Genomic DNA, 13,625 nt, shown 5'->3' on the forward strand with positions numbered 1-13,625 from the left:
CAGATCACGTCATCCCTAAACCCGGAGAAGAAGGCAATAAAAGGTGGACTCAGGGGATAGGAATTTTGTGAGCCAAAGTGGAGCGGAGACTCCGGGCCGCCCAGCGCTGTCCTTGCTTATTCTTGCTTGCAAAAATAATAAAGATAATTATTTGATCCTTAAATTCAGTGGACTTGTTTATCACACTGCCCAGACCCTAAACTGCCCCAAATGTGCCCCAGAAATGTCTCCAGGGACCCCAAAGTGGCCCCTTTTACCCTGTCCGTGAAAATAATAAAAAAATATGTCAAAAGATCTAAAAATAGCACTAATTAGCATTAAGAAGGAGAAATAAATGGCCAGTAGTGGTCAATGATTTAATGAAAGGAATTGTTTTATTTAAAGCCAATGGCAAATAATTTTTTGATTGCTAAAAATGTATTCAATTTTTCACATAAATATCAAAGGTAATAGAAATATACAGTAATACTAATATAAATTAAAAAATATAATTATAATTTTATAAATTAATCAATTTTATTTATTTTAAAAATGCATACTTTTTTATGTTTTGGGATGTCAGTCCCAGGTGGGCCATGTCAGACATGGTGAGGCTGGGGTGAGGAGCAGGTTGTCCAAAATGGGTCAGCGTGCAAGGGGCTTGTTCCTCTCCATGCCCAGATCTCCTAGGGAGACATTCAGCATCAAGATCACCTGGGGAATCGTTCTTTCACCTCTTTTCTGAACTGAAAAATAAAAACCCACACACGTGATTAAAACCAAACATCATGCTGTCGGTGCACTTTGAAATCCCCCTCCTTAACAGAACTCCAGACTGACTCCAAGCAGCTTCACAAGCCCTGGAGGCTTGGAGGAAAATTGAAGGAAGAGAAAGAGCTCCTGAGGGCTTTCTGTATTTTAATCAGCCCCACGGTAGATTTGGGGCTGGGTCCAGGAGCCTCAGGCACTGAGAGAAGGATGAAGAAGCTGCTCAAGGAGTCAGCAGCAAAACTCCAAGTGCCTTGGAGCATGGCTGGGCCCCAGTGAGGGCAGGGAGTCCCAAAGGCTCCCCAGGACTGGTGAGAGCAGATCCTTGAGGCCAGGAGTGCAGGGAGCCCAAGGCTCTGGGCAGGGAACTGCAATGCTGAGCAAGGCCTGGGCTGGCTGGGGGAAGCAGAAAGGCCAAGCCCTGAGCCCAGCCTGGGCCAGCAGGGCCTGTCCCTCACGGGTGGCTCGGGGCTCTCTGTGGGGCAGGGGGATGTGAGGGGCAGCAAGGACAAATGCCATCAACCTGCAGCCCCTGCCAGCCTGGCCAGGGAGGCCGAGGGAGAGCCAAAGTGCAGCCCCTGCCAGGAAAGTTCCTGCTGTGGGGCCTCCAGAGGCGCTTCCCGAGCCCAGGGCACAAAGGCCTGGGTGCCTGTGGCCCTGCCAGCCCTGCCCAGCCCTCGGCCATCTGTCCTGCAGGCTGTGCCCCCTGTGCGTGCTGCTCCTGTGCCCTGGCCGGCTGCACTCGCCCCTCTCGCTGTGCCCCAGCATTTCTCAGCCAGCGTTTCTGTGCCCTCCCTGGGCTCCCTGCACCCAGCGCTGCCGGCTCCTGGCACACAGAGCCGGCCATGGCCCAGCCTCACGCTGCCACACCTCGAGCACTACAATTCTACCCTGGCAGGGACTTTGCTTTCTCCTCAGCTCCAGCCTGAACCTTCCAAGCTGCGCTTTGGGGAGGTTTCCTGCAATTCCCACTCTCAAGGAAAGCTCTGTCTCCTGCTGTTCATGAACAGAGAAGGGCTGGTGGGAGAAGTGCTGGTCAGAGGCTGTTTAGGGCACAGTGAACCGTGAAAATATTGAGTTTTAAAATATTCCATGAAAGGAGGAGGGGCATCAATAAATCTTCTACACTGGACCTTTAAGGGCAGACTTTGGCCTATTGAGGATGCAGATTTGGGGAGTACTAAATCATGTACTGATTCTTTTAAGGGAAACAGCCCTTAAAAACAAAGGGTTCCAGGAAGGATGGACACACTTCAGTAAAGAAACCTTGATGGAGCAAGAGTAGGCTGTTCCTTTTTGCAGAAAGATGACCCAGAGGAAGAAATGACTGGCTTGGCGGGGCATGGAGCTTTTGCATGAATTTAGGGGTTAAAAAGAGGGTGCATCACCTTTGGACATAGAGGCAGGTAAATCAAGAAATTTTTAAGGATGTTGTTAGGTTGTGCAGATAGAAAATTAGAGAGGTGAAAGCTCAGTTACGACTTAACTTGGATACTTCTGTGAAGGATAATAAAAATGTTTTTATAAGTACATTAATGGAAAAAAGAGGGGTAAGGACAATCTGCATTTCTTATTGTGGGGGATATGGTTAAAAAAGATGAGGAAAAGGGTGAGGTACTTCACCCCTTCTTTGCCTCAGTTTTCAACAATAAGACAGGCCATCCTCAGGACAAGTGTTCTCCTGAGCTGGTAGATGGGCACAGGGAGCAGAACAGCCCCTGGAATCCAGGAGGAAGCAGCTGGGGAGCTGCTGAGCCACGCAGGTGCTCACAGGTGTCTCTGGGAGCAGATGGGTTCCATCGTAGGGGGATGAGAGAGCTGGTGGATGATCTCCCCAAGTTGCTCTCCATCATTTACCATCAGTCCTGGATCAGCAGGGAGGTACCAGAGGAGTGGAGGTGCCAATGTGAGCCCATCCCCAAGAAGGGCTGGAAGGAGGATCTGGGGAGCTCCAGGCCTGTCAGCCTGATTTGGGTGCCTGGCAAGGTTATGGAACAGATCACCTTGAGAGCCATCACAGGGCACCCACAGGATGGCCGAGGCATCAGAGCCAGCCAGCGTGGATTTCAGTATCTGCATTGTTGGTCTGGCTGAGGGGATTGAGTCCAGCATCAGCAAATTTGCAGATAACACCAAGCTGGGTGTGAGTGTGGATGTGCTGGAGGAGAGGAGGGCTCTGCACAGGGCCCTGGGCAGGCTGGATCCAGGGCCCAAATCCAACAAGGTGAGGTTAAACAAGACCAAGTGCCGGCTCCTGCACTTTGGCCACAACATCCCCTGCAGCACTACAGGCTGGTGACAGAGTGGCTGGAGAGCAGCCAGGCAGAAAAGGACTTGAGGGATCAGCACCTGCTCTGCTGCTCCTTCCCGTCTCCCCCAGGGCCCTTGCAGAGCCCCAGCCATGCTGTTTGCCCCCAGCCTGCCCACGGCCAGCCTGGGGCTGCTCACCTTGGGGCTTTTCTGTGCTGGGCATTGGCCTGGCCGTGTTCTTGAGAGAGCCTGGGTAAGGAGCCTGGAGCCCCCAGGGCCTGGCCTGAGGTGTCAGCGCTGCCCCAGCAGTGCCCATGGCCTGTCCCTGCTGCAGCCCCGGCACTGCCACCCCCAGGACTGTGCCCGGCCCCGAGAGCACTCAGGCCCTGCAGCAACACCAGGGCCACCAGGGCAGTGGGGCAGGGCCACGGCAGCAGCACTGGCAACACCAAGTGCTGCTGCTGCTGCTGGGCACAGCTGCTGGGCCAGCACTGATCTGCCCCAGCTCTGCACACAGACATTGATGCTGCAGCTCCAGAGAAGGCAACAAAAGGGCATCCCTGAAGAAAACTCTGCTGGGAAATTCTTAATTCATCTAAAGCCACTGAGTGCACAGCTCTTCATTGTCACAGTCTGCGGCCACGGTGAATGTGGAGAGAAACAAAGTCAGAAATGGCAGAAACAATCATCTAGCTTTAGGGAGAATATTAAAAAAAAAAAAAAAAAAAAAAGACAGGGAAATCAAAGAACCAAACCAACAGAACTATCAAAAATTAATTTTATTACAAGTGATTTGCAGAAATTGGCAAACAGTTTAATGCTTCCTAAGATGTCCAGTCATCAGTCTCCACACTGCAGCCTTGAGCTCCTGGTTCCTCAGGCTGTAGATGAGGGGATTCAGGGCTGGAGGCACCACCGAGTACAGAACTGACACCGACAGATCCAGGGATGGGGAGGAAATGGAGGAGGGTTTCAGGCAGGCAAATACTGCAGTGCTGAGAAATGCATTTCTCCTGCATTTTCCTTTTCAGATTCTTTCAGTCATCTCCTGAGAGGTGCAGATTGTTCTGGAGCTTTTCATGAACTGATTGTACTCTTGATTTAGATGGAGACTGTAGAATTGATTTCAGATGTAGCAGAATCTGAACTGAAGACAGAAACAAACTCCCTCTGTCAGCCCATTTTCATCTTCTAGATCACTTTCAAGATGTCCTTGGGGGTGTTGGAATGATGATCACACAGCTCTCCACTTCTGGCTGCAGGCTCTCCAGATTGTTTCTCTGCATTCAGTCAGGCTTGCATTCCCCAGGAGTTCTTGGTAGCCTGTCATGTTTTCTTAGGGTAGAACAGTAACAATGAAAACCTTACCAACGGCACAACTGCCCAGCCCACAAGGAAAAGAAAAGAACAAGCTGCAAAATTCTTCAAATATTTGTCCTGCTTTGCTGCAAGAGTTGTGCTGCACACACAGTGTGGAAAGCTGCAGTTGGTGGCACACCTTGTGACAGAAGCTGCACCTCGTTCTTCAGGAAAGGTTAATGGAAAAAGCAAACAGGACTGAGGAGAAGTTTCTGGAAAAACTGAAAGAGCTTTTAAGAAATTAAATGAAAATTGAAATAATTCAAGACGTTTTTCTCAATTTATTTTTATGCTCCCCTTTTCCATCTTGCACTAGTTGTCCATCCCATTAATTCCAAACAGATCTCACCTCTAAGATCCATGAGTTGGCAAGTTTTAGACATTTTAAGATACCATGACCTACACACAGTTTGGCTTCCCCTGTTTTTCTTGGAAAGCAATGCTGGAGAGGTAAGTGCAGTGTTTGTGTCAGGTACAAATTCTTCATTCAGGGAATGCGCTCTGAGAGTGTTTGACCCTCAGCAGGGACAATGAACAGCAGGGACCGAGGGGATTCCTGAGCCACTGTGCAGGAGTCCAGACTCTGGGTCTGGGCTGAACTCGGCAAAGTTCCCGTGTTTGGACAGTCTCAGGGGCTGCCCTCGGGGAACGTGGGGCTCGAGGCGGGGGCGAGCGGGCAACGGACAAACGGACACGGGGACAAACGGCCCCGGAGCTTCAGTTGCAGCAGCAGCGGCAGCAGCAGCAGCAGCAGCGGCAGCAGCAGCGACAGCGAGAGAAGAAACTTCAGATTTCCTTCTCCTCTCCCTCTCCCTCTCCCGCTGTCCCGTACCTCTCCCGCTCTCCCTTTCCCGGTCTCCCCTCCTCTCCCCGCCTCCCTCTCCCCGTGCCCGGCCGGGCCATGCCCCCGGCCCGCCCCCGGCCCCGGGCGGGGCTGCCCCGTGCCCGCCCCCGGCCGTCCCACCGAGGTCTGGTCCCAGCCCGGCTCTGGCCGTGCTGGCGGTGGCGCTGCTGGGCGGGGATCAGTGCCTGGGGCCGGGGCGGCATCGCCGGCTTTTGGCTCCGCCTGGCCCGACCCCGGCCCCGGCCCCGGCCCCGACCCCGGCTCCTCCCGGGGCCCGCGGAGGACACACGCGGCCCCGCCGCTCCCGCCGCCTCCGCTGTGGCTTGCCCGGCCCGAGCTCCGCCGCTCGGCAGCGCGGCCCCCGGCCCCGCGGCTCCCGGGTCGCGTTGCAGGGAGCGAACGCCGGGGGATGGCCGGGCCGGGGCGAGTGAGGGGCGCTCGGGGGCCGTTGCTGGCCCCGGGCCGAGCGCTGACAGCCACGTCCCGCCCGCAGGGAAGGCGCAGGAGTCCCTGCAGGAGCGGTACCGGCTGGGCTCGCTGCTGGGGCGTGGAGGATTCGGCAGCGTCTTCGCAGCAACGCGGCTCTCGGACGGCGCCCCGGTGAGCGGCGGGGCCGGCGGCGGGCGGAGGAGGAGGGGGCGCAGGAGGAGGAGGAGGATGGGGCTGGGCAGGGGCGGGCATTGAGCTCAGCCCGCTGCTCCCCTTGGCTTGCAGGTGGCCATCAAAAGGGTGCCACGGAACCGCATCTGGCACTGGAGCAAGCTGGTGAGTGAGCCGGGACAGCGGGAGAAGCCGGGCCGTGCCGGGCGGGGATGAGCCAAGCCCCGGCATGGTGGAAGCCGCCAGGACATCCCGAGGGGGAGCGGGCGTGGGGCCAGCGCAGGGCGCAGAGCATCCCGGGTTGGCTGAGGGGTTGCCCAGCCCTGGCACGGCATCAGCCCCACTGACGGCATCGTGCTCCTCCCGCAGCCCGACGGCACCAGCGCTCCCCTGGAGGTTGTCCTGCTGGACAAGGTGTCCAGTGGCTTCCCCGGTGTCATCCAGCTGCTGGAGTGGCTTGAGCTCCCCAGCGACATTGTGATGGTGCTGGAGCGGCCAGAGCAGTCTCAGGACCTCCTGCATTTCATTCAAGCACGGGGGTTCCTGTGCGAGGAGGTGGCGCGGCAGCTGTTCCGCCAGGTGCTGGAGGCCGTGCGGCACTGCACCAGCTGCGGGGTCCTGCACCGCGACATCAAACCAGAGAACATCCTGGTTGACCTGGCCACCGGGCAGGCCAAATTGATTGACTTTGGCTGTGGCACCTACCTGCAAGAGACAGCCTACACTCACTTTGCAGGTGAGCCTACACAGGGCTGTGCTCCCGCTCCTGGCATCTCACAGCCCAAGATCTCACAGCCCAAGCTGGGTGTGGCAGCGGGCATTCTCCCTTTTGCTGCCACTCAGGAAACTGAATCTGCAGCTGAGTTGCTTTAGAGCAGGGCTGGGTGGGGAGCCATCTTCCAGCCCTGCTGGCAGCCTTTGCCCACCACTGTGCCCAGGACTGGGGCTGGGCTGGGGCAGCCAGCCTGACAAAAACAGCCGTGGGTGGGGGTAGCAGAGAGGGAGGTCAGAACCTGTGTCCCAGCCGGTTTGTGTGCAGGCAAGAGGAAGGGCTTGGACTGCTCCACTCACCCTGTTTGTCTTGCCTTTATAATATGTTTGGGGCAATGCAGACAGGGAAAATGAGGGCATGGTTTTTCCCCAGCACGCAGTGGGTATTTCCTTTGCATGTCATGGTCCGGCCTAGCCAGGGCTTCTGCTGTCCCCTTCCCACACCAGTGGCTTCTTCTCCAACCCAAAGTTTGTACACTAGTCCCAGATGCTGGTGAGAGGACAGTGGTCACCCTGTGTGCCACTGATGCAGCCCCCACACGCCCAGGGATGCTGGGGCCAGGCTCTGGGAGCAGCAGCATCCCCCTGATGAACTCCATCTGTATTCCACAGGAACACCATCATACAGCCCCCCGGAATGGACCCGCTTTGGCTGGTACCATGGCGAGCCAGCTACCATCTGGTCCCTGGGCATCCTGCTACACGAGATGGTCTGCGGGAAGATGCCTTTCAGGAGGGGCTGGAACTTCAGCTGGGGCCAGCTCTCGCTGCCACAACAGCTCTCTCCAGGTGAATCCTCTTCTCTGGGCATGGGTGCAATACCAGTGCTGGGAGACAGCAGCGGGCTCGGGAGCATCCCACTCTGGCAGCTGCTGAGGAGGTGGCACATGTCCTGCTCTCCCCCAAAACCAAGAATTGATGGGAAAGTTCAGGCCCAGCTCTGAGCGCATCCAGCATGGCCTGGGCATGGGAATAGTGGGGCAAAGCAGACAGGAGCCTTCTCCAACTGATGGGCAGTTTCTGGTTTCTCTCCCCAGAGTGCCAAAATCTGATTGGGTGGTGTTTATCCATGCACCCCTTGGCCAGACCCTCATTAGAAGAGGTGTTCTGTCATCCTTGGATGCAGGATATTGATCTGCCCTAGAAGAAGGGAGAGAGCCACAGGCACACTGTGCTGCAGGGCCCTGGTAAGTTACAGCTGCACACATGCCTTGGCAATGAGAAGCAAAGAAAGCCAGCCCGTGTCACTGCACCAGGGTCATGGGATGGGAACATGCAGCCCTTGTGCTGGAGCTGAGCTGCTCTGCCCAGCCCTGGTGGCTGCCATCCAAGCAGGTTTTGCTTGTCCTGGTTCCCTGACAGCTGGGGCCCTGGGCAGAGCCCTGACAGCCTGGTCTCACCCCAGGGAAGGAGAAGGAGCCCCCAGAGAAGCTGTACCGGGTGGGGCTGCTGCTGCAGGAGACAGCGAGGATGACATCAAGGATGACCTGAAGGATGACAACCTCTTCCTCAACCTGGCCACCAGCAGTTGAAGGTGATGCACTTTGATTGTGGCACCTTCTTCAAAGCCAAACTCCACAGGGAGTTTGCAGATGAGTCCACACCTGGGGAAATGCTCCCAGATTTGGGCATTGCCCAGCTTGGCTGGGAAGCAAAGGTTCCCCCCTTTGCGGGGGCAGATGCAGCTGATCCTTCAGTCGGCTGCCCAGCTGCTTTTGGCAGGGCTGGGGGCATGGGCTGAGGTGGGTACGAAATGGGAGTGGGCTCCTGGTCCTGCCAACAGCCCCCAGCACCCACCGTGCCCCAGGCTGGGGCTGGGGCTGGGGCAGCCAGCCCAACACAAACAAACCCCCATGGTGAGAGCAGAGGTGGGACTCCAGAACCTGTGCACAGGTGCTTTGCTGTGCAGGCAAGGATGGGCTTGGGCAGCTCCACTGCCCTTGTTTGCTTGGGGATCATGGTTATTGTGGGGGACAGTGCAGGGGGAAGGGAGAAAACCTGGGCGTTGCTCACACATGGCTGGGTTTTTCCCTGGCATGCAGGGCTTGGGCCTTCCTCAGTCCCCTCACAGAGATATGATTTTTACCTTTGTTCTTTTTTTCCCTTTTTGTCTGTAATCTATTTTCAACAATTTGTTGTTTGTTTTTCTAGAGGAAGCATTCTGGTTGGTCCAGTCTGGATCAGGAAGTGCTTGGGAGCAGCTGTGGCGTGGATGGGCCGTGCCCTTGGAGCAGGCTGAGGACATCGTTTGGGACCAGCTTTTCTTCCAGCCATGGATGGCATGAGGTGGGTCCCCGTCTGCTTGGCAGGGTGGGATCAGAGCTTTTGGGAGATGGCAGCGAGCACAGGAGCATCCTGCTCTGGGCAGCTGCTGAGCAGGTGGATGTGCCATGGCTGGCTGCAGGCTGGGCACATGTCCTGCCCTCCTGCCCTGCTCCCAAAGGCAGCACTGATGGGCAGCTCTGGGCACAGCTCTGGGCACAGCCAGCATGGCCTGGGCACCACGGGCAGCTGGGACAAGGGGACAGGAGCCATCAGCTGACGGGCAGTTTCTGCTTTCTCTCCTTGCAGCCGGGCTCTGCGGATGCTGAGGCTGCTCTGGGCTCTGCCAGGGCTCTGCTGGAGCTCAGCACCGGGCCGGAATCAGCCAAAGAAGAAATGGTGTCACCTGCAGCACAGACTTGCTTGAGCATTTTGGCAACACAGCTCAAGTTTGCAGAGTGTTCACCTCCAAGGGAAAACATGACACCTCCCAAAAATTAAACTTGTTCAATACCTTCTGAAATGAAATCAGTCTGGGAGGACTCCAAATCACATTTTTCGCTTGGTCAAGATGTAGCTCAGCCCTTCTCTGAACAGTTCTCTCCCCCACCTGCCTTTTACTTCTCAACTGCTCCCTTTTTTCCCCAGTGAATTCCCAGCCCGTTGCTGTCTCCATCACTCTGTTGCCTTCCTTGATGCCCATGACCACAAGGAGGGCTGAGCCCCAGGTTTAGGGACTCATGCTGTCTCTGGCTGAGGAGCAGCAATGTCTCAGACGTCCAGTGGCATTTTAGTGTCATTCAGAGCCACTCTCCAGCCCTCAGCTCTCCTCACTGCTGAGTTCCCACTCCCTTCATCCTTGCAGCAGGATGAGCTCTGTGAATCCCCTTGAGCCTCCCAACTCTTCCCAGCCCACGCAGCCACCTCAGTGAGGCTGAAGCTGAAGCTTCTCTGTCTCCTCTGGCACACCAGTCCAGTCCCCTGTGTGGGGAGCCCCAGCCCCAGAGCACAGCACACAGCAGTGCAGTCCGGGCTGGAGCAGCTGCCCTGCAGACCTGGCTTGGCTGTTTGTGGCAGCTGAATGCTCCCTGTTTCCAGCTGTCCCTGCAGGATGGCCCCAGGGCAGAGCCCAGCCGGGCTCCCACTGCAGCCCCTGGAGCTTGGGGCAGACAGTGCTCCCAGAGCTGAGGTTCATGGGAAGCACCCGGAGCTGTGCCTCGCACTCAGTGCTGGCAAGTGTTGTGTTCTCATCACCTGCAGCCTGAGGGGAAAACAACCTGTGCTGCCAGGCCAGCACTGCCCCTCTGGGCAGGGACAAGGCTGAAGAGCTTTCCCATTCCAGAGGATCCTGCACTGAGCCTTGGCAGGGCCTGGCAGGGCTGGAGCCGGGTCTGGCCTGCTGTCTGGGACTCACTGCCCACCAACCACTCCCACCCACCACACTCCATCCTCCAGAGACAGAAGGGTCTGTGTGTGCCAGGGGCTCTTGGGTGTCTCTGTATCCAGGGACAGAAGGGTCTGTGTGTGCCAGGGGCTCTTGGGTGTCTCTGTATCCATGGACAGAAGAGTTTGTGTGTGCCAGGGGCTCTTGGATGTCTCTGTACCCAGGGACAGAAGGCTCTGTGTTTGCTGGAGTTTCCATAATATCTCTGTACCCATGGGTATGGGATGAACATGGACAGTGAAAGTGTCAGTCACGTTGCTTGCACACTCCTTCCTTTGTGTACAAGACACATCCATGCACACCCCCACATATTGGTATATTAATAGGATAGGAGTGGATAGAAACTTTGCACAGAGCTCTAACTTTGGCATAACTCACTCTTTAGCCAGAGACCAGGGTATTTTTTTCCCCAGCTCTGTGTGAGAAGGTGTCCAAGACCTGAAGGAGCAGCATTCAGAAGCTGTTTCAGGATTTCTAGGCAGGAAGTGGAGCTCACAACCATCCATATAACTCGCCATATTCATTGGGATGGGCTGCTGCTTCTCTAGGAATATGGCCCAATGCAGACATGAGACTTGGAAAAATCCCAGCTCTCTGTGGGTTTGTGCAAAAGGGGGAGCAGCACAAACACTTTGTGCCTGCCTGGGGGCACAAGGTCCAAGGAGCTTTGGTGGCAGAGGGTGACCTGGGCTGGTGGCAGGTGAAGTTCCATTCCATGACATCTCAGAGTGGCACAGGACAAAGATCCAAGTACCCCCAACCCCACTGATGAAGTCCTTGGAGTGCTGCACATCCTCTAGGAAAAGCTGCTGTCACACAATCTATTGGGATTTATAACTTTCATTTGCAATATTTTAAATCCAAATTTCAAACTGCAATATTTTTACATACAAGACACAGTAATGCATAAATGCATGGTAGCTCTTTCAATTTCCTATTGATTCAATCACAATTTAAAACAACATAATATTGCAAACAAAACCCTGAATGTTTTAAAAAAGGGATGCTGAGGTCAGTAAGATGAATCCATGCCATCAGAACATTTACAGAGTAACTGATTTCTCTTCTTAGACAGATGAGTTACCTCTTAATCCAAAATTACCGAAGATTTTTACTACACATTTGTTTTTTTTTTTATCTTTCATATTTTTTCTTTTCTTTTTTGTCCAGTGTTTTTAACAGAGAACTCGTCCTACAAAAGGAATGTACAGCAAAATGAGAAACATTTCTGATAAACAAAGAAAATGTAAGCTCCTCCTCTGTTTTCTTTTCTCTGGATACCCTGAAGAAAAAAATCTAGCAGATATGAGCAGAGGTGTGAAGTGTTTCATTTGGACTGTGCTGGAGTTCAGCACTGCTGACATCCTGATCCAGTCAAGAGCTGCAGAATTCTTTTGCACATCTTGAACCCTGTGTTTGCAGGCATAGCACCTGCAGTGCTGACGCACCAATGCACATGAATAACTCTGTTATTCCCTCTCAGAATTCGGGCTCTGCCCCAGCACGAGGTGCTGCAGCCCTTTGCTCCTGGTTCCCATGTGGAGCAGCTCCCTTCCTGCTGGCTGAGCTGCTCAGGCAGAGCCCGGCAGCTCCTGGCCCTGCAGGGCTGAGGCTTTTCCCCACTGCTGGGCACAGACTGATGGAGCAGCACTGCTGAACATGGGGGCACACCCAGAGGGACCGGGAGCAGCTGCCTTTGGCCACCTGAGGCTCCAAGGCCCAAACTCTGAGCAGCCAGGGCTGGAAGAGACTCGCAGGCTCCCTGTTGGCTGTGCTGCCCCACTTGTGCCTGGCTCAGCTTTGCTTGGGGCAGAGGGAGAACAAGGGGCAGCTCCCTCCCAGCCCAGCCCAGCCCAGGGACCCCTCCAGCCCCGGGGCTTGGGGCACTGTCTGCACCTGCTGCTCCAGCCACCGCTCCTGCTGGCCCTGACAGCAACACCCAAACCGGGGCTGATCCCGAGGGAGCAGCAGCAGGGCCTGGATCTGATCCCTGACTCTGGGGCAGGGCTGGACAAATGACCCCACAGCAGCAGCAGCACATGGAGACTTTCAATGTCGCCTTGACTTTTTAAGATTTTCTAAGTGTTCTGATGTTTGCATTCTTGTACCAAACTTTCTCACACACTTTCTGTAAACAACTTATTGTTTTGCATTCTTTTATGGAGGAGGAGAAACTTGATGGACTGTTCGTTTGTCCTTGGAAAGGTGGCACTTTCACCCTCCAATCCACTGTCATATTTGGAAATCTATAAATGTTGGAGTGAAAAAATAAACTTGCCCTCTTTCCTGCCTTGAGAGCAACAGCGTCTCTGCGTCGTGTCGTCTTGTGTCCTATAGTGACATTTCAGCACAGCCCCTGCCACTCTTCCCTCCTGTGTGCAGCAGTGTCACAGCAGCCTGAGGCACCTGGGAGGCCCCAGTGCCAGCAGGGACTTGAGATGACAGCCCTGGGCTCCTGGAGGTTGTGCAAGGAACGGAGCTGGGGACTCCCAGTCCATGGGGAGCTTCCAGATGGAAGAGGCTGCTGTGCCCAGGCAGCTCCAAGGCCACAGCAAGGAGGGTCTCAACCACTGGATCTGTGCCAGTCCTACAGTCCTGGGCAGCAGCCACTGAGCCCTGGGGGAGCAGAGGGCACAGCAAGAGGGACAAAACCAGGCAAGGTCAGAGACTGGAGAGAGTCAAGACATGAGAGGAGGAACAGCTGCTCCATTGCACTCTTGGAGAAAGCTCCTGGCTGGTTCAAAGTGCTGAAAGGCTTGAAGGGCAGAGAGGAGGCCACAGCAAACACTGCTCCTGTTTCCACACCCTCCCCTCTGCATGTCCCAGAAGGAATTGGATGGACTGTGTTCTTCTCTCCGAGTTGTCTCGTTCAGCATGAGCAGCTTAGCACCAGGAGCTGAAGGAGCTGAAGCCTCAGGCCACAGGAGCTGAGCAAGAGGAGACTTTCTGAGCAAATGAGTGCTGCTAACATGGACCTAGCTGAATTCAGCAGATAGAATCACGGAATCACAGAATCCTTTCTGTTGGAATAGACCTCTGAGCTCATCCAGCCCAGCTGGTCACCCAGCAGTGCCAAGCCCAGCACTAAACCACGTCCCTGAAGTGCCAAGGCCTGGACAACAGCCCTGAGTGAGGCCTGAACAGCAGGCCCTGAGCCAAAGGTGGCCTCTGGATGAGCCTTCCAACCAAAGGTTATCTTTTTATCTGCTCACTGATGAAATATGCATGGTCATTAGCACTGTGATAGATGTAGCCACTCATTAGTGACACATGTATTGATCTTTCTGTATTTGCAAGCCAGACAAGGCCATGAAATCTGACATCTGGCTTTGTTTGGGGCTGAAGGAT

At 55.0% G+C, this 13,625-nt stretch overlaps 2 protein-coding genes across 2 annotated transcripts in view; one reads left to right on the forward strand and one right to left on the reverse strand.

Annotated features, from left to right (window-relative positions):
* LOC135305562 (zinc finger protein 850-like) overlaps nt 1-13,625 on the reverse strand; it is a 243,967-nt gene that overhangs the window by 64,895 nt on the left and 165,447 nt on the right. The window lies entirely within an intron of this gene.
* Nucleotides 2,780-7,807, forward strand: LOC135305982 (serine/threonine-protein kinase pim-1-like). The gene is made up of 6 exons (XM_064429557.1): nt 2,780-2,890; nt 5,708-5,800; nt 5,915-5,965; nt 6,170-6,536; nt 7,184-7,360; nt 7,609-7,807. Exons 1-6 carry the CDS (start codon nt 2,780-2,782, stop codon nt 7,713-7,715), a joined length of 906 nt encoding a protein of 301 aa, XP_064285627.1. The 3' UTR covers nt 7,716-7,807.

The sequence above is a fragment of the Passer domesticus genome, chromosome 8 (assembly GCF_036417665.1).
Source record: "Passer domesticus isolate bPasDom1 chromosome 8, bPasDom1.hap1, whole genome shotgun sequence".
NCBI classification, from domain to species: Eukaryota; Metazoa; Chordata; class Aves; order Passeriformes; family Passeridae; genus Passer; species Passer domesticus.

What these genes read in the sequence shown, in the direction of transcription:
- LOC135305982 (XM_064429557.1), top strand. Translation starts at nt 2,780, where the DNA reads ATGGCCGAGGCATCAGAGCCAGCCAGCGTGGATTTCAGTATCTGCATT. An exon ending in AGCCTACACTCACTTTGCAG is followed by an intron (nt 6,537 to 7,183) that starts GTGAGCCTACAC and finishes TGTATTCCACAG; the next exon opens with GAACACCATCATACAGCCCC. An exon ending in GCCACAACAGCTCTCTCCAG is followed by an intron (nt 7,361 to 7,608) that starts GTGAATCCTCTT and finishes TTCTCTCCCCAG; the next exon opens with AGTGCCAAAATCTGATTGGG.